Consider the following 24275-nt stretch of genomic DNA (forward strand, 5'->3'; position numbering starts at 1 on the left):
GGACGGACCCCGTCCTCCCCTCCGGGCAGGGCCGGGGCCGGCCTGCGTGGCGCCCGGAGCCGCAGTCAGCCGCCTCCCCGCTCGCGTCCCTGCCCGCCAGCCTCCGGGTGCCTCTCCCTGATAGTGCGGCCGCCCTGCCCCACGCCCAGCCGGGACCCGTGGCCGCGCCCGCGGGGCGCCTCCCTGGACTGCAGTGTGATGCAGGAGTCGACACCCTCGTTCCACCGAAGAGGACGAGCCCACCCAGAGTGGTCGTCTGGGGGGCAAACAGAGCCCAGGCCTGGGGCTCTGGCTGGTGAGGACCCCCTGGTCTCTCCTCCTCCAGAGCAGGTGGGGAGACGGTCGGTGCTGGTCTCCCCGGGGAGGCAGGTGGAAGCTAGGACACAGGGAGACCCAGGGGACACCAGAGAGGACACGTGGGGGCCCAGGGGAGAGGCGGGGGCCCAGGGGAGAGGCGGACCTCAGTGCAGAGCTGCTCCCGCGCCTGGGCTCCCAGGCAGGCGCCGGGCTCAGCAGGGGACCCAGCCTACAAGCGTGTCTGGCAGGGGCTTCTGTCCCCGCTGACCTTCCCGACCGGAGCCTGCCCACGCAGACCACAGCTGACCACCACGTGCTGTCTGGGCTGCGTGTCCGTCACTGCACCCCAGCACAGAGGCCCCCAGCGCGCACGGGCGGTAAATGTGATGGCTCGGGGAAGCCCCTGGGGCTGACGGCGGTTGGTGGGTTCAAACGCCAGGACCCTCCCGCGCGTCCTCTCCCACCCTCGCCCCCACTTCAGCTGATGATCTTACCCGAGGCCTCACCCCAGCCCCCACCCTTTCCCAGGGCCACTTTATGAATGACAGGCGGCCGTGACTACTTAGAGACACCTGCAAGGACACACCTGGAGGGCATGGTGGCCCACCACCCGCTCGGCAGAAGGGGTGGGAATGCGCAGGAGGAGAAGACGCGGGCAGAGCGCCCCGAAACGCAGGGAAACATCGGCCCGGAGAGCAGGGAGGCCCGGAGTCGCAAGCGTGGCCGATTTTACTGTGCGGCGCGAGGGGCCGTCTGCGCAGGTTTGAGCGTGTCAGGAGGAAACCGGGACCTGCGAATGCAGTTCGCGCGTGGGCCGCTTTGCAGGCGCTCAGGCCGGGGCTCTCTCTGGGGGCCATGCGGGTGGCCGTGCCGCTGAGTGGACGGCAGCAGAGGGTACCGGGGTCTGGCAGCCATCCCGGGCATCGTCCGAGGCTCGGCCCCGCCTCCCTGGACCACCGGCCGGGCAAAGTCGCGGACTGGTCCTCAGGACGAGCCCAGGGCTCCCGCTTTCGGCTGTAGGTCACCCTAGAGCTCCCTGCTCGGAAGTTCCAGAGCAGCCCGGTCTGAGCTGCGGTGGAGGTGGCCACATGGGGACCCCTCCAGAATCTTCCCACACACCGGGGTGCCCTGTGGGTGCATGTCGGCGTGGAGCAGGGCAGGAGGGCCATCGAAACCCCATCTGCAGTCCCCTGCTGGGGGGAGAGCCCTGGACGAGGCTGGCATTGGAACCGATGGCTGTCCCCAGCTTATGTGTGGCTCCCCACATGCTGGCTCATGATTTTTGTGTTCCCAGCGTAGCGTTGGGTCAAGTGTGCACGTCTGTCTCTCTCACTTGTGCCAGGACGACAGTTTAGTGCCTGGAGGCTTTCCTGGGGCCCCTCTTCTGGGCCAGAGCACCAGCAGCCAAATGGGGCACCAGGGAGGGGACAAGAGGACGCTGAGGGTTGGTGCACTAAGTGTGGGGGCTCTTCTTTGGTGCCATTCCTAACAAGTCCCATGTCCGGGATGGGAGGAGGTGACTCATGACTCTTCCAGCCACTGCTGTGCCCCCAACACACAGATCCTTGCCTAACTCATGCCAAACACCAAAATCTAGTGACAGTAGACAGGGATTGTGGGAAGAATACCCATGACCTATTTTTTTTTCTTCAAAAAGAACCCACAGGGGAAAAAGGTGATTTGAGGTACGCCAAGGGGGGTCCTCGGCTCTGAAATACTGTGGGACATACACATGTCACAGACACACAGACCTCACACAGAGACATGGACACACATACCAGGCACATACATAAGCCCTGTGACTCCACATCAAATGAGCAGCACAGAAGATCCTTCGGCCACCTGGGAGCTCGGTTGTACCACCATTTGTCTTCTGCCTCAGTTTTTTGGGTCACAGGACGAACTGGGGAGACAGTGTTTCAGCCACTCAGTGCAGGGCTGCACCCCAGGGAGAACATAGCCTGGTCCCAAGCCGAGGCTCTGAGAGACCCTAGCATCCCTCCCACCCAGGACCATGTCCAGCGCCACCCGCAGGACCAGGCTCCAGCCTTGGGGTGGGGAACCTTTTCTGGGCAGCACATCTGTCCCACCTCTTGCCGAGGCATGCCCTAGACAGGGTGAGGGTCAAAGGCCTCCCCAGGGTCACTCGGAGGACGAGGGGGAGGTGAGGCAGCTCTCAGACCCAGCAGGTTTCCAGCCCACCTGCTGCAGATCTTACTTTGCCCCATCTCTTCTGACAGTGAGAAATGAAACCTCCTTTGCATGACAGGAAGCAGGGGAGTTCCCTAGTGGGTGACTAGGAACCTGAAAGCACCCCAGACTCGTCTGTCATCACCACCTGGGAGACAGAGTTTGAAGAGAAACAGAAAGTAGCCCTTAACGCCATGAGGATGGGCGTACCCAGTGCGCGCTGACCACGCGGCGGCCTCCCTGCCAAGGGGCTGAGGAGGAAACTGAGACCCAGGGTGGTTCAGTGGCAGCTGAAAGCCGCATGGAGCCCCCACCCCCACAAACCCAGGAATCTGAAACAAGCACCCACGGGGGCCCTGCTGGTAAAGTGCAGAGCTTGGGGCACAGAGCTCCGTCCTGAAGAGGAAACGTGTTCCGACGTTGTGTGCGCCTGGGAAGAGCACACCACCTCTGCCGCTGTTCGCCAGACACTTCTTTTCCTGACCTCACCTGTGTTTTCAGATTCAAGAATTGTGTTGTCTCAAGAAGCTGGGCCCTGACCAGCACAGAGCCCTGAGATGGGGGTGTGGGGAGCCATATCCAAGTATGAGCTCCCCCAAGTGTTCAAGGTGAGAGCAAGTGTTCTAAAGCCCCCTCGCAGCCCAAATACAATGACCTGCAGCCCCCATGTGCAGCCCTGACTGTTGGAGGGACCCTGTCCCCCACACCACACACCTGGGGGACAGGCACGGACAGAGGACGCAGCTTCAGGGGAAGCTCTTCAGACCAATCCATCATCTCACACAGAGACACACAGAGAACTTTCTGGATGACTCTGGCTGTGAGCGCTGGAAGACATTAACTTCGGATTTCTGACTTCTCTTGTAAGGAGGGAAGGCTGGTTCACCCGTCCTGGGGAATGGATCATCTGTCCAGCTCTCTGCCGGATGACGAGTCCGAGCCCAGCCTCGCGGGGGGGCGGGGGGGGGGGGGGCGGGGGGAGGGCAGCCCACCCTCGCCATGCTTCCAGGAACTGGAATTCAGTGGCGTCTTTCCTCTGAAAAGCACTGGAACCGAGACAGGTCTGATTCGTTGCTGTTAGTGTCCTGCCTGGCAATCTTAATGTCGATCTTTTGCAAGTGGAAGCTGGTCTGTATTCTTCTGGAAAAGCATGAAATTTAATGAAAGTGACTGTGTAAGACCCAATCCATCTGCCCGCTCGTTCCCGGTGCAAATCTTCAATGAGCACCTGTTCCGCGCCAGGTCTGGAGCTTCCATGCTGAGCAAGGACACCCAGTGGCAGGCGCTCGCTGAAATGAGCAGCAGAGGAGTGAGCTCGTATGTGCGCGTGCACTAAAGCCACTGAGGGGGCCACCGCTGGACGAGAGCCCTGTAGAAAGGTGGTCACCTTTATCCACACGCTGGTATGTGCCGAGAAAAAACCGTGGGGCAAGCGACTCCGCATTAACACCCAACTGCTCAGAACGGCACCTCCGGGGACTTTCAGTTTGTGTGCTGTGCTCGCAGTTTTCTAACTTTTAACAAACGAGCTTCGCTTTCATAACCAGAGAGAGACCCATCAGGGCAAATCATCGCTATTTTAGAGGGAAGAGGGGTCAGCAATGCCGAGTGGGAGGGAGTAGAAATCGGCAGGGTTTGGGGAAGTAGCTGGGCGCACGGAGCGAAGCTGCAGTCTCACGCCTGGCAGTGTGTCTGGAGGGGTCACACACGCGGCACACGCGCACGTGTTGGTGGCGGCGCCTCTTGTGGTTGTGACACCCCTGGAAAGCGGCTCTTGCCCAGCTTCACAGGCACGAGCTCTGCCCCAGTCAGGATCAGTGCCACTCACGGGCAGCAACGTGGGGACTGCACAGAAGTTCTGTTGGAAGAAAAGAACCCGTGGTGCAATGACGTGTACAGTTTGATTCCATTTACATGAATTTTTTAAACACCCAAAGCAGTGGTTTCTGTAAAGTTGTTGCTTGTGGATCCAAATATGAACGATAAAGTCTAGGAATATGTGTGGGGACCATGCACACTGACCTCAGGGTGCTGGGTGACGGGAAAGACCCACCGGGGCTTGGGGAAGGGAGGCAGGGCTCTCCCTGCGTCTGCAACCCTGCACTCCTTCACCGGAACTCTGGAAGCTAGTCTGCCCGCCACGGCCACGCCCCTCCTCGCAAAACGGCCCCCTGCCGCGGGGACCCAGGCCCATCTTCAGATTGACAGCAAAGGCCCTGTGGGACATGGGCTCTGCTCCCCTTCTGCCTGGGATCCCTCCATCCTCCGCTCATCGGGACCACCTCCTCCTGCTGCAGGCATCTGTTTTCACCCTTCCACACCATCACCTGTGCGGATCCCAGCTCACCTGCGCTTCCCCACTGCACCCTGCCTGCTGCGCAGGTAGCGCCCAGCACAGGGAGAGGCCGCGGGGAGGGCAGCTCACGTGTCTTACTATGGAAGCCAACCTCAGACTTGAACCTCACCACAGTCAGATGCTACGCAAGCTTGGGGCTGGCGTTGATCAGGAAAACGATTTAAAAGTGGGGCAGAGGGAGGGTTTATTCGATAAAGGATACCATTGCCCTCCTGTCTGAGTCTCGGGGGAAGCAGAACCTGGGAGCCTGGGAATGAGCCTTCTGGAGCTAAATTTGGACTCGGGGTGAGGTAGGGAAAAGCTACGCTCGTTGAATACAAAATGCAATTGTCTGTCGGCGCAGGAGCTGAAGTATCTGCAGCAAATTATATTTAAGACTCTATTGTCACCAGCAGATTAGCTAATGCGTGGTTTTAAGTACAGGCTTCTAATGCTATTACTCCTGGTTGGCTCTGCCTGGCAGGTAACCTTCTGGAACAAATGACTGCATTGCTTGAATAACGTATTTGATCAAACAGGACAATTCTTTCAAAAATTGAGTTCTCTGTGGCAATTTGAGACCCGTAATCAGCAAATTAGATGATTACAGCAGGGATAAAAATAGTCTTCTAACAATGTCCAAGGTAGAAATGTGATTTGAATTTCAAAACACGGTAGGAAAACGCGCAGTTGGGTAATCTGCTAGACACGATCCCATGTGCTGCCTCCTCCATCCCCGCTCTGGCCAGTCTCATTTTGCCCAAATGAACAATCTCGTTGGCATCGGGGTTCCAGGGCTGACATGGACCTCGCACCAAGCTCCACATCGTAAAGGGTCCCATAGCTGGACTTCTTCACCCTCAGAGCCTCAAGTACGCGAGAACCCCAGCATCATCGACTCCCCGTGGAGGGGTAGCAGCAGCCCACAGGGAGGGTGACATTGGCAACCCTTCCCTAACCCCGAAGACCTGTGTTCTCTTTCTCGGCACAGGGAACAGATGTGAGAGCTGCCCAGGCGGGGGCCAGGGATGACTTCCCTGAGCTGAGGTGTGAGGTGGACAATCCCTCATCATGGTGGTCAGCAAGTTGTTCTGTTTCTCCGCCTCTCACACAAGGAGGCCCACCTGGGGCCCCGGTGCCTCTGGGTCCTTCCTGCCCAGGAGCCCATCTCCGTTTGTCCGCCCGGGTGGACCAGAGCTACCGTTTTTACCCCATGTCTGTTCAGTGTCTCCCGGCCTCAGCCAGGTCTCACTGAGTCACAGAACAAAAGCAACTTGGCACATGGGCACCTGGGGCCGACCCACGAGGGGCTCAAGGTGGGAGGAAGCTCCTTGGAGAGGGGAACCGCCATGATTTACCAGGGGCTCTGCCACAGAAAATATTGATTACCATAAATTGCACTTACCCATCAGGACTTACCCTTTACAGGCAAATGATTTAAGAGCTGCCCGTGGCAACACTGTAATTTAAAGAAAATACCGATTTCCAGAAACGCAGAATTCCGACGATTTTGTACATAAGACCGTCTCGTTCCATCATGGCCAATAAGACCCTACAAGGTGACAGCTTGCCAAACGGTCGATAAATCAGTGTTCACCTCAAGCACGCGCTCAGCCAGTGCGACCTCACATTTGTCAGGCTCTGACTTCTACAGCTTGGGAAATGGAAATGCTTTTAGCGCCATCCTTTTGCATGGAGAATGCCAAACATAAATCAATCACCTCTAGGACATTTTGCAAGTGACCAGCATTAAAAGTTCACTCCTTTTTGAGGCAAGAGCACCTCTGTCTGCAAAGGGAGAACTCACTCGTCAGGAGGTCATGGGCAGCAGAACAGCATAGCATGGGGGTTCAGAATCATTTTTATCGGAAAACCACATGAAACCGCCTTTGTTGAGGCCAGAACCATGACATCACCGTGTGAAAAATATGATCACTCACTTCATATACATATGACACACTTAAAATGGCCATTTCTCTGAGTATCTCAGATTTTTTACAGAATGAGATAAACACCAAGTTGAACATAAGTTTATATGCTCATTCACCCTCCCTTTTATGGACCCATACACAGACCAAAGCGTTGTGAGGAGGAACACGAGAACAGACAAGCCCTCCACGTTGAGAGCGTCACAAACCCACGAAGTGAAATGCCCGCGTCAGGCCTTCACGGGACAGATGTCCTCCAGGAGCCAGACATGAGGCAACCCCAGCAGTGACTGGGGTCAGACCGTGCTCCAACATCATGGCCATGGGCTGCACCCAGCTTCACTTTGCATGTGTCATGTTCCCCAAGCAGACTTCCTCAGGGTGGGCGAGTCTGTGCGGGGGCACTGAGGGAGACGGGCCAAGGGGAGCCTCCCTCTCGGGGCCCCAGGAGACAGGCATGGCCATGCCCGAAGCTCTTCCCCAAAATTTTGTAAAGTGTGAGCTTCAGGAAGCAGGCAGTTAACACCGAGAACTCGGCATAGCCGCATCACAGTGGACGTACACCTTAAATGACCAGACATGGCTCATGAAACCAGCTGTCTCAAAGACACCGTCACCTTTATTAAAAAAGACAGACGTAGCAGCACTTAGAAACGACAGTTCATAAAAGGAAATGGACACAGTCAAAGGTAACAAGGAAGGCAGGCCCTGTGCCCACACCGGCCCACGCAGCACCGCGCACCATGACACCCGCAGGAGGCCGCAACCCTGCCCACGCCCCAGCTCCCAGCCCCGTGCCCCAGGTGGCTGTGGGTCAGGTCAAGCAGCACCCTCCGTAGCAGCATCGGGAGCACTCATTGGTGTCTGGAGGTGGCTGGTGTACTTGACCCACTCAGGACCCAATCTAAGTGTCCTGTGGAAACGCTCCTCCCACCCGAGACGTCCACAGAACACCCGTGCTCCGGAAGAGAGCACCCTCCCGTGGCACGTCTGGCAGCTGAGGTGGCTCCGGGGCGCGGACCCGCAGGGACTGGAGCAAGCACGTGGGCCCGGCTGTCTTTGGTGGAGGCTGGAGTGTCAGGCTGTTCCCTTCTTGCCGGTCCGCTTCTTAACGCTCTGCGGAGGGGTGAGGAGCCCCGACGGGAGAGGAGAGGCCCTGTTTTGTTCAGACAGCGTGGCTTTCTTTGCTTGGGCTTGGTCCTGTCGGTAAGAAGAGGTGAGGCGTGTTACCACAGAAGAACATGTCCCGTGGGCGCAGCTTACTGCGTGCTTTTCTCCACGGAGGGGAGTGAGGGGACATAGCAAGAACAATCTAGAAGTCTACGCTGCGCCGCACCACGCTTAGACATGCATCTACCGAGCACAACGTTCCCTCCTTAAGGAGTGAAAGGGGGCAGAGCCCGACGTGAGGGAGCTGCAGCATCGCGTGCGGGACACGGCAGAGGACTGACCAGCAGGTCCAAGCTCTTCGAATGGGTCTGGATGTTGTGGGCGTCTTCAGTAGGAACGCCGCGGAACTGTATCAGCTTTGAACTTCCCGTCTCCCTGATGACGACGGCGAAGGGGACCATCCACTTCACGCACTTCTCTATGTCGCCCCACTGGTAGCCTGCAACGGACGTGCACTTCAGGCTCCGGCTGAGGCCACCCCGTCCGGGAGCCCGGCACCCTGTGACGCACCGGCACACAGACGTACCTGAGACCTTTTGCATCAGCTCGGACGAAGAGAAATGGTACAGCGCAGAGGCAGCAAGGACGCCGTAGGAGAACTCTAGGCAGCCGACATCCAGGACGCAGAGATCCAAAAGCTGCAGAGAAGAAAGGACGCTGAGCAGACGGCCGACACACACCGTGCCCGGCGACAGACTGGCAGGGCAGGCACCCCCAGGCTCGGGCACTGACCTGCATGATCTGGACGAAGACGTCCGGGGGATACTGAGGCAAGAGCACTTCGTACAGGTTATTCAGGTAGGCCACCTGCATGTACACGTTCAGCCAGGACACAATGGTCAAGGGACTTAAACGCCACTTGAGAGCCTGAGGGAAACAGAGAAAAGAGACCCGCGGTTGAGGAAGGAAAGACGTTTCCAGAGCAGCTGACGACAGCCCGAGCCAGGCCACAGTGTCCCACGGGCCGCACCCAGCCAGGGACGCCCCGCAGGGGGGCGGGGGGGCACACAGCTGAGACGGCAGCTCGGCCTACCTTCATGATGATCAGCTCCATGGTGAGGATGTCGTCGCCCGAACACGCCCCGTCCGTGACGTACGCAAACTGGTGCAGCTTGGGAGGGTAGATCTCCTGCAGGGAGGAAGCGGGAGCGCTGACCTGCAGAGTCCGCCTCTGCCGCTGGGACCTGCGGGAGCCCCTGACGTTCCTCTTCACGTGCCGGCACGGAGGGCGGGGGGCACACGGACGATGGACGAGCCCCAGGGCTGCCCCAGCGGTGCCCACGGGGCCAAGTGGGAAGAGGGAAACCGCCGCCCTCTCCAGGCAGCCACGCACACTCTGACTTGTGGGGAACAGTGCGAAATTTTCATCTTGCCCAAGGCCTTTGGCAACATCTTTGAAAGCTGGGCCCTTGTAATGACACCAAACTGTGCCTCTGAGGTCACGGCATAAGTTTTGCTTCAAGTGACTGCAGTCACCTAAGCATTTTATATGCTCACTGCTTTCCACTCCTGGTTAATTTTTAGCATTTTGTGTCTGTGTGTGTGTGTATATCCGTGTGTCTTTAGAAGGCATCCCAAGGAGGAAACCGTGGGGCACACAGGAGAAACAAAGAGCTGACTTCCCCCCGACCCCCGCGGAGCCTGAGGAGCAGCATGCGCCGCGTCGCCACTTGCCTCGAGCTTGGCGGCAATGAACAACGACGAGATGCCCACGAGCTGTAGGAGCGTCTTCACGATGTCCTGCTGGGTCGCCATGTACCGATCGAAGAAGTCCTGCGCCAGGTAAAACGTCTCCCTGTGAAGTTTGTAGACTTCGCACACCTGCAAAAGCACCGAGCGTGCGTCAGAACAGCTGCTTGAGGAATAAAGAAAGAGAAAGGCTTGCCCTGCGTCTGGTAAAGAACAGTATTAATCAATCGAGTTGGCTTTGCGCAAAGACACTCACGTTGCTGGTCGCTGAGCACAGGCCCCGTGAAAACGGACTCGGACAGACTGTGCACCGCGCTCGGTAGCGACCCGGCAGACACAGCATTTTCACGGAAAAGCTAGGATTTTCTCGGAGTGCTGCCCCCCGGCAGTTTCATCCTGCCGAGGACATCGCTACCGCGCGCCCTCGCAGCTGGGCAACACCAGTAACGAGGGGAAGCCGGAGCACGCCTACAGAAGGACCACAGCACACCCCAACTCTCCACCAGCACAGGCAAAGCTTTCTAAAGAGCAGAGGCTGCGGCTCGGGCTGTCACGTGGACAGAGGCTACGGGGCGGCAAGCCCGGGACAGTGCCAGCCTCGCGTCCTCCCAGGGCGGCCCAGTCCTGAGTGTGTGCATGGACCTGCTGCTCCCGAACAGGCCGTCAACCTGTACGGGCGCCTCCCGGGGTTCACCCATGTAGGAGGCGCCCAGAGCAAGTGAAACGGCACAGGCGGTGTGGGCGTTTTCCGGGGCGAGTGAAGAAAAGCCAATGGAGCAGATAAGCCAGCCGCCTTTTCTTGCCTGCTGCAGAAGCTGTGTTCCCCACACTACTCCCAATCCACACAATCCACGCAAGGAAAAGACTGCGGGGAGAGGTCACGGGTGAGGAAAGGAAGGCCTGCAGCGGAGGGCCCGGCCTGACACAGTGGGGTCACTGAAAGTGTGAGCAGTACGCTTTGTTAGGACAGGCTTCTGTGGGGAAGGAGAAATGGGTCCCAAGGTGTGACAGAGAAACAACGTACGGTTTCTGACCGTTAAAAGCCTGTTCATAGTTTTAAAACCGTGGCAGAGGCTATCACGCGGCTGTTACCTGCGTCGCACGGGACACGCCTGGAAGTAAGTTCACCAGCAAAGACAAAACAGCAGCGTTTACAGTGAACTGAAGAAGAGCGTCTTTGGGGCTGTTGGAACCTTGATGCCAAAAACTGGACGCCCGTTACACTGGATGCCAAATACAGAAACGAGGCAGGAGGCAAGACCCCGACCATGACAGTGCCCGGGGCCAGGCGACCCAGCGCTCGTCACAGGCAGGCCACACGGCTCGTGCCTCCACTCTCCTGCCCTTCCCTCCGTGTTTGGGAAAACTCGGCCTCAGCTCCGGTCCCATGGTCATGTGTCACCGCATCCCCTGCGGCCAACAGGACAATGACAGCACTGAGACTTCCTAGGAACGAGCCTTCCTAGCGCTGAGACCACACTTTCCGACCAAAAGCCTGGTCATCGACGCTCCCTCTGATTGATTTATAGCCAAGAGGGGGAACTGTGGGCGAAACAGGGGTTTACAGAAAGCAGGCTCGGGGGCGGTCTGATCGTCGCCCCTGACTGCAGGTGGCGGTGGGCGGCCTCGCCCAGGCTCGTCACTGCCGCAGTGAAGGGTGACCAGCCGGCCCTGCCCCTGTCTCTGTGCATCCGGGTGAACAGCCCCGGGAAACGCCGGAAGCAGCACCCCTCAGAGTGGGGTGGGGTGTTAATCTGCCCAAGGGCCCCTCATCTCGGCCCCCGCGACCACAGCCCTCCTGGCTTCCTCCTGCCCTGTGCGATCTTCCTCCCACTCACTCCTTGACTCCAAATGCATAAAAGCTGCAAAGCTGTAAAGAGACTTCAGAAATTCCTATAAGGAAGCACGCCGGCCAACGAGAAGAGAGCGAGACCACGGCAGTGAGGGAGCGCCCAGCAGAGACTGAGACCGCGCGGACGGGACCAGCCCACGGAGGTCGGGGAGGCTCGGAGGCTCGAGAAAGGGCTGTGCTGCCAGCAGCCGGGGGCCCAGCTCACCTCCATCAGCCAGTCCAGGAGAATCGCCCGCATTCTCGGCTGCAGGAGAGGGTGCTGCTGCAGAAAGTGCTTGTCCCTCAAGTACATCTTCTCCTTGTTCAACATGATTTTCCAGACCTCCTCTCCACTTGCCCAGCTACGGAAAATGGCAACAAGACAACAGACAGGGGTCAGGGTGCGCCCGCGGCCGCCGGGCTGCAGCGGTGCGGGTGGGTGGCACTCACTTCAGGACAGGCAGGGGCGATGCTCTGGCCGGCCTGGGGACAGGGGCCTTGTGCGCGGAGCTCGGGCTCCCCGGCGCATCCTCGTCTTTGTCCGGGGTGGGCATCAGGGAGCACGGGTTCTCGACGGCTGCACGGCCGTCGCAAGGCTGCAAAGGGAAAACACGGTTTTCCATGTTGATGGAAACCAGCTACTTTTACATTCAGTGATTTGTAGAAGAGCCAGTAATTCGAAACATGTCTTCACCCGGGAGAGCAGTCTCCAGGCCGGAGCCAGGATGGAGACACACAGCCGCAGGAGTGACCCCGAGCTGCCATTCCACTGCGGTCCCAGCTCCGGAGTCCAGGGGAGAGAAGTGAGCGCGCTCAGCAGCACTTCCCCCTCCACTCGGGGTTCTCACAGGAGAGGCGGGCGGCACCGCGGGGCAGGAGGGTGAGGCACTGCCCACAGCGACGGCTCTCACATCATCACCAAACCCAGAGCACAGGTCGTGGGCAGCTTGGCACCATGCTGCGCACCACGACTGCAGTGCATTGTGGGATGATGGCTCGGTCACGATTTGTTTTTTAACAAGTACGCCGCAGCTGCAAACATTTCTTAAAAGCGGAAGGCAGAATTCCCAATAGAAGTACTTACATTCTCAAGTATGAAAGATCAAAAGCACACATCGCCATCTGTAACTGTCTCCACATCTTAAAACACAGTGTCACATCTAATGTGACATCTTCCTTGGGCCGCAGACCGGCCAGATATATTACGTAATGGGGACCTCCTGTTTTCCCTAACTCGGAACAGAAAGAATATCTGCCCAGGTGGAACCAAATCGACCCGTGGCCACAGCTTAGGCTAGAAAGTCTGTGGGGACAGATGAGCCCAGGTCCCATGACCTTTGACTCCTGTCCTGAAGCCTTGCACTGCAGAGCTAGACGCAAATAACTCATAAGTGAATACACCGTCATTAAACACCCAAAGCAGGAGGCTTACCTTTGAAAGGCCCCAGATACTTAATCGCGTTCAATCTGCAGTATCTGGAAACACTAAGCTCGCTCTGCCATTTAGGGAGTTTTCTTTTTAAAGCTGCTGTTTATTGCCCTACTCTGAAAAGAAGCCCACAAGTGATTTTCAAAAAGCGTTCCTCCGCCCACCCCCTTCCCCTCTGGTACCACCACTGTGCTGTCTGTAGAGGACTCATTTTTTAAATTCTTAAGATGGTGGTTCTGTTGGCAATATGGCAGGTGACCGTCTGCTGGCACAGAAGCCTATGGGAGTCTCATACTGTGGCACTGTTTTAGAAATTCAAGGTCATCAGCATTGCCCAGAGAAGGCAAGAGACAACTGAGATGACATAAATGAACCTGGAGCTGGGGCTCTAGGTCACCTGTCACAGCTCCAAGCGGCTTCCGGAGGAGCCCGGGCACCCTGGGGCACCATGGGGAGCAAGGCAGACAGAGCCAGGCTGCCCCGGGCACAGAACCGGGCATGCAAATGGCCCGGCAGCTCTCACGACACCTGCCAGAGGGCAGCCTCCTCTCCCCGTCCTGGTCTAGCTCCTCGACTCAAATCAGGTTTAGTTGCTGTTCAGGAACGGACCCCAGTCTGAAGGCGAGGGCTGGGAGCCGCCGAGGCTGCGGGGCTGGGACGGCCCAGGGCAGGCCTTCGGACACAAACTGGCCACAGTTCCCGATCTGCGGCTCTGAACTGGGTGACAAGCAGACATGCGGTCCCCAAGGTGGGCCTTTTAGGGGCCCTGTAACTTCAGTGCACACCCAGCTTCAGAGGAAGCAAGGCCAGCCTGACATGAGCAAGAAACGGGACAGGAGCAGCAACAGACCGTCTCCTACGCCACTTTTAGTGGAGAACAGAGCTACCTCGGACAAAGTTACGACCTGAGAAATAACAAAACTCCGGGGTTCCACTTCTAGAAAGAGGGAAGCTGCGTCACACACAACAACGGGGACATGCTGAGCAGCATGCGGTCCCACGGGAGCAGCTGCACAGGGTCAGCATGACGGCTCTGGTGCCAAGCGGGGCAACTTGTAATTCTGTGTCATTCACAGGCTGAAGAGTCCCGTGTCACCCCAAAGTTCTAGCTTCATGAATCGACACAGAGAAATAGCAAGGCACCGACTGCTCCATAAAGAGCTGGATAGCAGCCTAGCTGTCCAGGCCACGAAACGTACGCAAACGTGTCATCATTGACCTCTGGGCGGCCATGACAGTGCCTTCTGCGGGGCGTCGGAGGGGTAACAGGGCTATTCCCATATGACAACTCTTGACTGTCCGCGGTGCGGGATGTCACCCTAGGCAACGCTCCAGTGATCCTTCTACACAGAAATCCCTCCGAACGCCGAGAAGTCAGTATGGACACCTCTGCTGCATCCTCAGTTGGAAATTCAATTCAAGCACAGCCGGGAAAATAACCACACTTGAGTTTCACAGAGCAGAGCTACATTTGTAATAACCGCAAAAACCCACTTGCGTGGTTTGAAGATTTGTTTTAAGGAGAGAAAAAGAACAGAAAGGAGAGAACTTGGGATGCACCGTCTTATTTCCTGATCTCAAGTGAAACAGTTTTTGCAGCAGAGAAGGAAGCCACCGTCCCCTGTTCACCATTCAGTGGCACTGGCCCAGAAACGCTAACTCCCAGGGTCCCTGGGCAGGGACGCTGACTGCACACGGTGTGGCCCGCTGCTCTGAGGCCCTCTGCTCGCCCACACCCAGCGGCCATGGCTAGTCTCACGGCCCCAGAGCAGCGCGCTGCCCACTGCGCCGCTGGCCCGGCTCAGACAGCCTTCCTGCTCAGGGCTGTCGGGGAGGGGGCCAGGCCGGCCAGCCACGGGTAGGCAGCTTCCCGCTGCAGCCGTAACTACCGTCTGCAGCCATTCCTGGAGGTTGGGAGATAGTGCCAGCTTTCCTGCCATGGACTCCTGATGTTACAGTGGCAACAGGGGCACACGGGGGTTTGGCAGGGGGTCCGCGAAGGAGGGGCGACAGGGCCGGCTGGTCAGCAGAAAGTGTGTGACACACACGTATCATTACACAGCGCACGCAGCGGCCGAGTCCGGGGCAGTGGTCACGGGGGGCAGCTGCCAGGTGGGCTGGAAGGACTTCCAGAAGCGGGGGGTTCAAGGTTTAAGCATGACCTGAAGACCGGAGAAGGGGTGAGGAGAGCCTTAAGCTTCTGTGAGCGGGGGCGGCCGCTGTGAACGCACACAGCCCCGTTATTAGTCACCCGAGGAGCCATGCGTCCCAGCCCTCCCCCAGGGCACCGGCCCAGGATGAGGCTGGAGGCTGGAGGCCGGACTCCGCCCCTGGCCACTGAGTCCCTTCCTCCGAGGCTCAGTTTCCTCAAGGGCAAAGGGAAAGGACTGAGTTACTTCACGGCCACTCCGGTTCTCCACGACCCTGCACATGTTTGGGACACACGACCTTCCTGGGGACCGGAGGCTGGCAGAGGTCCGCGTCCTAGGACAGGGCAGCGCTTGGCCATGGGACGCGGCCGCCGAGAAAGAGCCTTCGGCAAGGGGCAACACAGCGCGGGACCCCATGCCCCCCCCCCCGACTTAGGCCTAATCAGCAAGTGAACCCACCTCGCTGCCACGCTGGCCTCCCACGGCCCCCTCGATTTTGGCAGCTTCTTCATCCGGATCCTGCAGAAACTAACGCACAACAGCCCCCAACATCACACGGACACACGGAGCAGCCCAAAGACAAAAAAGAGGAGAAAAAGCAAGGTGGTTAGGTGGTGAACAGACTTTCCGCAATCGCGCGCGGCCCCCTCACATGCCCCCCATCGAAGGTCGCTTGGGCAGACCCCAGCCTGGTACCCGGGTCCGGCGGGGGCCGTCCCCCCTCACCTGCCTCCTTTGTACTCACCACGGCCACGTTTGCCTTCCTCTTCCTGGAGTGAGCCGAGACATCGGGGCCGCTCTCCTCCTTGCCGCTGTCGGGCTCCTTGGCATCCCTGCGGGGCCAGGCCGGCACGGAGGTGAGGGTGAGCGCCCCGTGCGGGCCGCCCCTCCCCCACCGCGGCCCCCTCCCTCCCCGCAGGGGCGGGCCGCTCACCTCTCGTTCCTCTCCCTCGGCATGGCGTGGGGCGCGGGGTCACACCTGAGGCCTGGGGGCCGCGGAGCGGGAAACGGGGTGAGGACGGCACACGGAGGGGACCAGGGCCCGGCGGCCCGCCCCGGACACCCCTCCCCCTCCCGCGCGGCGGCGGCGGGAGCCTCCCGGGCCGGTCGGGAAAATGGCCGATGGGCCCGGGGTGGCTTGTCACCCGCGGCGCCGCCAACAGCTCGCGATACCGGGTCCGAACCCGGGGTGGGGGGGGCCCCGACGCCCCCCGAAAGCTCTGCCGGCCCATCGCCGTCCTCGGGGCCCGGGCTGCCTCAGTCTCCCCCTCAACACCTCTCCTGGCCCCCTCTGAGCCACCCCGCTCGGGCACCCCGCGCTGACGCCCCCGGGGACTCGGTGACCTGGGCTCGCCCCACCCCCACCCCACCCAACCCCGGCCGGCCGGACCCGGGAGTCCTCGCCCGCTGCGCCGTTCGCAGCCGCGCGGGGCCTCACCCGAAGCCGGGTCGCGACAGGCAGGCAGCACGCGCAGAGGCCGGAGGCAGGCGGGCGGCGGGGCGAGCGGGAGGCCGGGAGCGGGGAAGCGGTGGCGGCGAGCGCGCGGCGGTGGCGGGATCCGCGCCTGCCCCCTACACCGTGCTGGCGGTCGAGCCGGCTGCTCCTGCGCCCGGCGGAGAGCGGGACATTTAAAAATCTCAGCGCGCGGAACCGGCCCCCGGCCCGCCCCCGCGCCCTCCCGCCACCCTCGGCCCCGCCCCCGCTGGCCCTGGGACAGCCCCGCGCGGCGCTCAGGACCGCCCTCCGCGGCGCCGATTGGCCGAGACGCCGGACCGCTGGGGGCGGAGTCGCCTCAGGGCCGGACTGGGGGCGGGGCTATAGCCGTCGGGGCGGGGCTAGGCGCAGGCGTCAGCGCCGCAGGAGGGGCGGGGCCAGTGGGGTGGGAGGGGCTAAGTGACAGGGCCTGCGCGCCGGAGGGGCGGGGCCCGGTGACAGGGCCTGCGCGGGGCGGGACGCGGGATGCTGCCTGGCGCGCGCCGTGGAGGGCGGGGCCGCGCGGGGGAGAAGCGGTCGAAAGCCGCGTGGCCGGCGCTGGGGGAATGTAAACACGGCGGGCGCCGAGGGTCCGGGCCTGGTGGTGGTCCGGCCGCGACGGGCCATGGTTCGGCCCGAGGTCTGGTCTGGAGGACCCGCCGTCCGTCCCCCCTTTCCCTGCGCGCGCACTATCCCTCCTTGCACGTCCTCCCCGCCCCCGAGACGCAGGGTTCCGGGGCAGGGAGGTGCCCAAGGTCACGGCGCCAGGTCGCTGGGCCTAGCGCCAGGACCTCCAGCAGGCCGCTGGGTCTGGGGCCCCCCGTGGGTCAGCTGTTGTTTCTGGACACCCGTCCGCCAGCCCATGCCTGCGTTCATTCATTCACTGGACTAGCAGCCCAGCACCTTCCCCGCGTGCCCCTGCCCGCCAGCGCTGGGCATCGGAAGCCCTGATCACGCGGGGTTCCACGTGGCCGTTTCTAGCCTAAAGCACCGCGTGTCCCACCAGCCTTAGAAGGCCTCCACGACGCCACAGGGGCTGCCGCGCGACCCCTCTGAGACCTCCCCTTCAACGCCGTCCTCACAGCTCCAGCCACGCTCCGTCCTTTCTCTCCTCAGGGCCACGGAGCTTGTCACCTGTTCTGCCCCTGTTGGGGTCCCTTCCTTCCTGAGAACTTCAAGGTCTCCTTGAGCGTCTAATTACTCTGGAGCGCCCCTCTGCCCAATTCTCTGCCTCTCAAGGTCCTATTCCTGAACTCCCGACCCTGTGCCTTTAGTAATAATAACAGGTATCATAAAACGGATTCCCAAAGAGCTAAATCCTTCACAGCGCTGTCTCGTTTCAATGTCACCGTAATCCTGTAACATGGATGCCATGATGGGCCTATTTCAGATTCGCCATCTCCTTCCTAGGGTGGTTGGGAGGCTTAAGTGAGATAATGCAGATGAATCACTTAGCGCTGGGCCTGGCGCATAGTAAATGCTCAATAAATGACAGTTGCAACAAGGATACAGGACAGCGTTTTCGCAGCAATTTACACTCCCACAAGCAAAGAATGGAGTTCCAGGTGTTTCACATCCAGGCCGCATGCTCCTCCACGGCATCAGGGGGAAATAAGTGTGGCACATTCATCCCATGGCATAGTCCACAGGAATAAAAAGGGAAGCCACAGAAACGGGCACAGTGTGAATGGATCTCACAAACACAACGTTGAGCAAGAAGCCAGACACAGAAGCGTATTACCATGTGCTTCCATTTAATTGAAGATTCATAAAGGGCAAAACTGGGGTGACAGTAGTCGGAACTACCTCTGGGTGGGGATAACGACTGGCAGAGGACCAGGGAACCTTCTGGATACTTACAACACACATTCTCGTTCTTGATCCGATTGATGATGACATGGCTGTGTATAGACATAAAAATTCGTCACGTTATCCATATGTTAAACTTCGATAAACAAATCTTTTCCCCAGGAGAATAATTAAAACAGAGTAAAGCAACACTTCAGTAACCCCTGCCCACTGGGAGCGTCCAGTCTGGCAGGGAAAATTCTGGGGGATATGACTTCCCATGGAGCTGTGGGGGGCAGGAGGAGGCATCCAACCTACTCCTGGAGGCCAAGAAGGCTGCACGGAGGAAGTGGCATCTAGGCTGCAAGGATGAATGAGTTTTGTGGAAGCAAGAGAAATTATCTGTCCGGGGCAGCGGAAGGAGCCTGCTCAAAGGCTTGGCGTCTTCAGAAGTTACCAATGGCCTCCCGTTAGGGGCAGCTCACCTTTGGCTGTTTGGGTTCAGAGTGTCCCTGGCCGAGCCTTGGGAGGGGGCCTTGGGAGGCTGCAGGCTGGAACACGAGAGGGAGAGGGGCCACACTGGCTGCACCAGGGCGAGCTGCGAGGTGGGGGCCTGAGACCCCGAGTTCTGGAACCCTATGTGCACGGCCCCCAAACCGATGGGTGGTCCCGGCCCCGGCCAAACACCCTTTACCCTGGAGAGCAAGTCCAGTCGATATTCGCTCAGAGGCTGTGATCAATTTAAAAACCGCAGTGAGAACGAGAACCGACCTTTAAACTCGGAAGGTGACAAAGCAGGGGGCTGACATTTATGGACTGCACGCTCAGCTCAGGGCTGCCGGGCGCAGAGGCCGATGCAGACATTTCAAGGAGTGGGAGGTGCCACGGCGTTGGGGGGCAAGCCAGTCCCGCCACATGGGCTACGACACGGGAGGGGCCCAGCCTTCTCCCACATGTCCCTCTTGGGGGTTTCTGGAAGCAGGCACCGCTCCGAGACATGGACGGCGGGGTTGGGAGGTTCGCAGAGAGGGCGCCTTGGCACCGCCCTGCTGGTCGGGGACCCACAGCCGCCTTTGGGCACCACTCCGTGCTCTTTGACGGACAGGGGCTCTTGGCCAGTCAGAGCACCACATTCCTGACCCTGCCATTGGGTCAGGGGCGGCACATGACCCAGGCCGGACCAATGAAAATCCCCCGGTGTTGCTAAGCGGACAAGAAGGGGACCTGGGGCCAGGGGGCCATCTTGCCACTCAGGGTGACCCTCCTTGGAGGGAAGCTGGCTCCTGATTGGTTGAGTTGCTCTTCAACTCAGGACCTGATTCCTAGGAAGGTTCCAGATGCTGGAGCCCACGAGTTACTTCCACGTACTGATTTGGCCTGTTGGGGTTGGCAGGGGTCTCATCGCTTACACCCGAGAGAACCGTGGGTGACAGGGCGGTGAGCATCCGCCTTCGACCTCCACGCCCAGGCGCGCCCAGGCGCGCCCAGGCGGGGTCATCGGCTCCGTTGCCCCGAATCCCGACTTCCCCCAGCGACACTCCTCTGTCACGTGGGGAGGCACTCGTCAACCAGCCACGTCTTCGGGTGCGGCGGCTTCCATAGGCGTCAACCCGGCCACCCGCAGTCGGAGCCGGGGACCCGGCCTGGGCGCTCAGAGCGCCGAGGCCTGCAGCGCGGCCTACGGTTACGCAGCAGGAAGGAGGGGATGGCGGGGCGCGACCCGGGGCCCGGGGCCTGCGACCTCCCGCAGCGGCGCGCAGGGAGGGCCGCCGGGTCTGCCGGGTGAGTCGGCGGGTGGGTGGGTGGGTGCGGGGGGCCGAGGTGAGAGGCCCCGGAAGCCGCTCCCAGACGGCGGCCGGAAGCTGGGGGGCGGGGCGTGCGGTGGCGGGCGCAGCCCTTGGCCGAGGCGCATGCGGGCTGGTGCACGGGGCCGGAGCGGCCGGGCCCCGGAGCGTCGGAGCCTCGGAGCCTCGGAGCCTCGGAGCCCCGGGCCGGCCTTCCCCACCTCGCCCCCCTCTGCTCCGCCCGACAGCCTCTCCTTCAGCCTTTCGGGACAAACTGCGTGTCCCCTTCCACCTGTTGGTTTGAGACCCGAGCTGGGAAAGCGGCGTCACAGCCCCGATGGGAAGGGGAGCGTCGAGGTATGTGGCCGCCGACAGGACAGCCGGGACGGGCTGGAGCCAGGCCGGGCCCTTCCCGTCTGACCCCACTCTGACGGGCGCCCGGGACGGCCGAGTCCGTGGGGACACAAAGTGGATGGCCATAGTCAGTGCTGGGGGGGCCTTTTGGGGGGACCCCGTGCACGTGGCCCAGCGGGCAAGGCCGGCCGTCTTCCAGGCGTCTGTGCCCCTGGCTCTGATCAGGTCTCTGGGTCAGATCGAGGCCCCTGGCTCCGACTGAGGTCCCTGGGTCACGTCCTTCGTGGTGACGCGGCCGCGGCCCTGGGCCCACCAGGCGCCCTTCGCACAGGGGTGCCGCGCTGGGGGATGAAGTCCGCCCCCCGGGCCTGCAGCCGGGCCGGAGGTGCTGGGCTGGGCCCTCACCCTGTCCCCTGAGCCTACTGCCAGCAGGGTCGGGGCGACAGCTTCACCCCTGCATTGTTGAGTCCCCCACGGCCCCTCACCCGACCCCGTCACCCCTGGATGAGGGTTTCCTGGGTTTGCTTTGGGATCAGGGTTCACAAAGGGATGAGTGAGTCTCTGTGTCCTTCACCTTCCCGGCCGGAGGCCCGCGGGGCCAGGGTGCGGGTAGGGTGGGACAGGGTGGCGCCGTCCACCCTGCTGCGGGCCGGAGAGGCTGTGTTGTCTGTAAACAGCCGAAAACAAGGATCAAGTGGGCCAGAGGTCCTCAGCTCTGCGTCACGGCGCCCTGGGCGCTCTGCAGGGCGCGCCCGCCCACGGGCCCCTCTGCGGGGGGAGGCCCCTCAAAGAACGTTCCCGCGTCAGCTCGGGCTGTTTGGCGGGCTAACCGCTTAGTTCTCCGCTCTGAATTAAGCCCCGTGTTCCCATTGTGCCCAGTGCTGGGGACATTCCTCATTCTGCATTTGCCCACTGGGTTGGGGCCTGCGGAAGGAAGCTGCCCAGGGGCCCAGGCACTCAGACCCCGGCCAGAGAGTCCGAACCAGGGCCCCAGGGCGGGGGGCAGCAGCGGGCCGAGGTGGGGGACAGCAGAGCAGGGGGCCCTGGGCAGGGGCCCAGAGAAGCAGCCCCGGCTGTGCCTCCTGCGGAGCTGGACGCTGGCTCCCTGGCTGCTGTGCTTTCCTCGCCCTTGGCAAGTGCTTGGCGAGGGCCGCCGTGCGTTCTGTGTGAGGGTACACAGCAAACAGAGTGCATGGAAAGCTCGGTCCCTGCTTTCTGATACTAACACAAAAGCAGGAAGGCTCCAAGGCAGAGCATCTGCGGCTGGGCCCGGGACAGGGCCCGCGCCCACCATCTGCACCCCCACCCAGCCGTCCATCCCGCCCATCGTCACGGAACCCCTGCTGATGCCAGGACTGCCCCCTTGCCAGGGATCGGGGAACCCAGACAGGCGCAGGCGTGTCCCCGGGGTGGGCGAGGGCCCCGGACAGGAGCGAAGCAACACTCCCCGGAGAGGGGAGGGTGCTCTGCGGGTTGAGCCGTCTCAGGAAAGGAGCCGAGGGTGCCCTAGGCCGGAGCAGGGCAGAGCTTATCGCTGCAGATGAGGTTGCTGAGCCTTTAAGACCCAAAGCACGACAACCATCCGGCACTCGGGGCCGTAGGGAAAGTACCCGCAGCGCGTGCCAAGGCCCAGAGGGGCAGCGCAAACGCGCTCAGGGCTGGGAGGGCCGGGCGCCCGCCTGCGGGGGTCCTGCGGGCTCTGGCCGGGGGCTTGGGTTGTCCTCTGCTGCTGCTGGCTGCCCTTGGGGGGCTCGGGTTGGACAGTGACGGGTCGGGGCGTGTGGCTGTGGGAAGCGGGAGTGTCCTGCAGGAGGATGGGCCAGTGGCCCGAGCCGGGCAGGAGAGCGGCTTGGCCAGAGCTGAGGCCACGTGGGGAGTCACAGGGGTCAGGCGTGGTTGCAGATAAAGTGAGGGCAGCTGCCTGTCGCCTGCTAAGAATGCGGACCCCGGCCGGGCAGCGCCAGGCACGGGTGGCCGGGCAGAGCATGAACTGGACATACAGCTCCCCTACCCCACAGGCGAACTGCCCTGCCTGTGTCTTCCCACAGAAGGCCTAGTGTACCGTTCTCTCTCCTCCACGGTCATGAGTGCTGTGACATGTCCTGGACACGTGTCATTCTGCTCAGTGAAAGCCTGGAGAGGAGAAGTCACTGCCTGAGCCACACAGGGGCACCTCGGAGGACCCTTCTCCAGAGGCGGCGCCGTGCCCTGGGGTGCCGGCCGGCCTTCCCGGGCAGCCTGGTCGGGCTGCATTCCAGCCGGCCTGCGAGGGCCTGCGATGTCCGCCCTGGCAGGGAGCCCCAGGCACGCATAGCCCGCAGCAGCGGGGTCTGTTCGTTGGGAGTGCGCCTCTGCCTCCTCCAGGGATCCAGGCAAAGGGTCTCTGGAAGCAGAGCAGGCGCAGCAGTAGGGGGGGTGGGGGGGGCAGGCGTCACCGGTCACTGCAGAGGGCCACCCCAACAGGGCTGCTCTGTGACTGAGGTCACCAAGGAGACCAGCAGCCAGAGGCCGGGGCCGGCTCAGCCGCTGGGCCATGGGCGCCTCTTCTGTGGCTTCCTGGGTGGCGCGCGCCTGTGTGTCCGTCACCTTCACTCACCCAGGCAGGGCCAACTGTGCTGAAGCCACAGCTTCCTTTTCCTAAAGCAGGACTAGCCAGAGGTCCAAGGCCACCAGCCGTCAGGTGCGCGGCGCGGTGGGAACCCATGCAGACCCCAACATCAGCATGGACCGCAACCTACCCAGGGCCCGGATGTGCAGGGCACCCCGGCTGTCCTGCCCCGTGGAGTCCACAGGCAGGTGGGGCAGGGAGACGCCAACCCAGTGATGACACCCAGGAGCACGTCATGCACCCTCATTTCCTCTTTTGGGGCCTCAGAGGCACATTGGAGCGGGTGTGAAGCATAACCCCACTGTCCTCAGCTCCCCGGGGCCGCCGGCGCTGGCGCTGGCCTCGCCTCCATCATGATGCGGCCACGGAGAGGTCCCAGCAGCCGGCAAGCTCCCCAGCAAGGACGCCGCCACGTGGGCACGGGCTCTGGGGGCAGACAGAGCGCCTGGGAAGCTGGCCTGGGCTTGGGGGGCGGGCGGGAGGGGGCAGGAGCTGAGAGGGGAGAGGGACATGCTCCCCTTGGAGGTGAGGGGGCGTGAGGAAGGCCAGGCCAGGCAAGACACGGCTCGTTTGAGGAACCAGGAGGTGGGAGGGGGGGGGGGACTGGGAGGCTCCGGCTGTGGGGCTGGCCGCCCTGAGAGCCCCAGGAGGCAGTGGGGTGCATCCTGGAAAGAGTCCTCAGGCTCCACATGGCAGCCGGGCCCGCAGGGCCTTGAGGGGAGCAAAGCACTGGGGCTGTGCTGTCTGGAGGGAGGTTACCCTGGCAGGGGGGGCAGGCTCTGGGTGGCACCCAGAGACCCAGTGAGTTTCTGGACTACAGAGCTGGACTCCAATGACACCCTCAGCAGGGCGAAAACCCAGGGACTTCCTACGTCTTCAGAAGAACACTAAGGCAAAGTGACATATTTCTCTGTGTGTCAAACAGATCAGACGTCAGAAGAATAGTACCTGAACATCTAGAATCCCCAGCTGTTCATGTTGTGCTTTTTGCTTTTTCTTACTTCTTCCACACACACGCGCACACCCACACACACTTTCTGCTGTGTAATTGCACACATACTTCTGTATGTGTCCCCAAGAGTGAAGACATTCTCCTCAAACAGCACAGCGTTTCTGCAGGTAAAGATATTAACAATGATCCCATAAGGCCATCTGATAGCTAACCCATGTCAAGTCCCTCCAATTGTCCCCACATTTTTTCTTTTTGTTACAGGACCCACTCAAAGTCCCTGCTTCGGCTGCTGCTCT

General features: G+C 61.0%; 1 protein-coding gene across 1 annotated transcript; it reads right to left on the minus strand.

The window, feature by feature from the left end:
• Positions 1–7351: 7351 nt before the first annotated feature.
• On the minus strand, positions 7352–16643 carry CCNE1 (cyclin E1). The gene is made up of 12 exons (XM_090259349.1): positions 16458–16643; positions 15954–16012; positions 15765–15852; positions 15479–15547; positions 11891–12036; positions 11667–11802; positions 9595–9741; positions 8954–9049; positions 8653–8787; positions 8447–8558; positions 8202–8359; positions 7352–7950 (listed from the first exon to the last, which is right to left on the minus strand). The coding sequence occupies exons 2-12, from the start codon at positions 15974–15976 to the stop codon at positions 7828–7830; spliced, it is 1233 nt and encodes a 410-aa protein (XP_090115475.1). The 5' UTR covers positions 15977–16012; positions 16458–16643; the 3' UTR covers positions 7352–7827.
• Between the last annotated feature and the right edge of the window lie 7632 nt (positions 16644–24275).

This window comes from Furipterus horrens, unplaced genomic scaffold (genome assembly GCF_987537825.1).
Source record: "Furipterus horrens unplaced genomic scaffold, mFurHor1.1.pri manual_scaffold_13, whole genome shotgun sequence".
In the NCBI taxonomy this organism is placed as follows: domain Eukaryota; kingdom Metazoa; phylum Chordata; class Mammalia; order Chiroptera; family Furipteridae; genus Furipterus; species Furipterus horrens.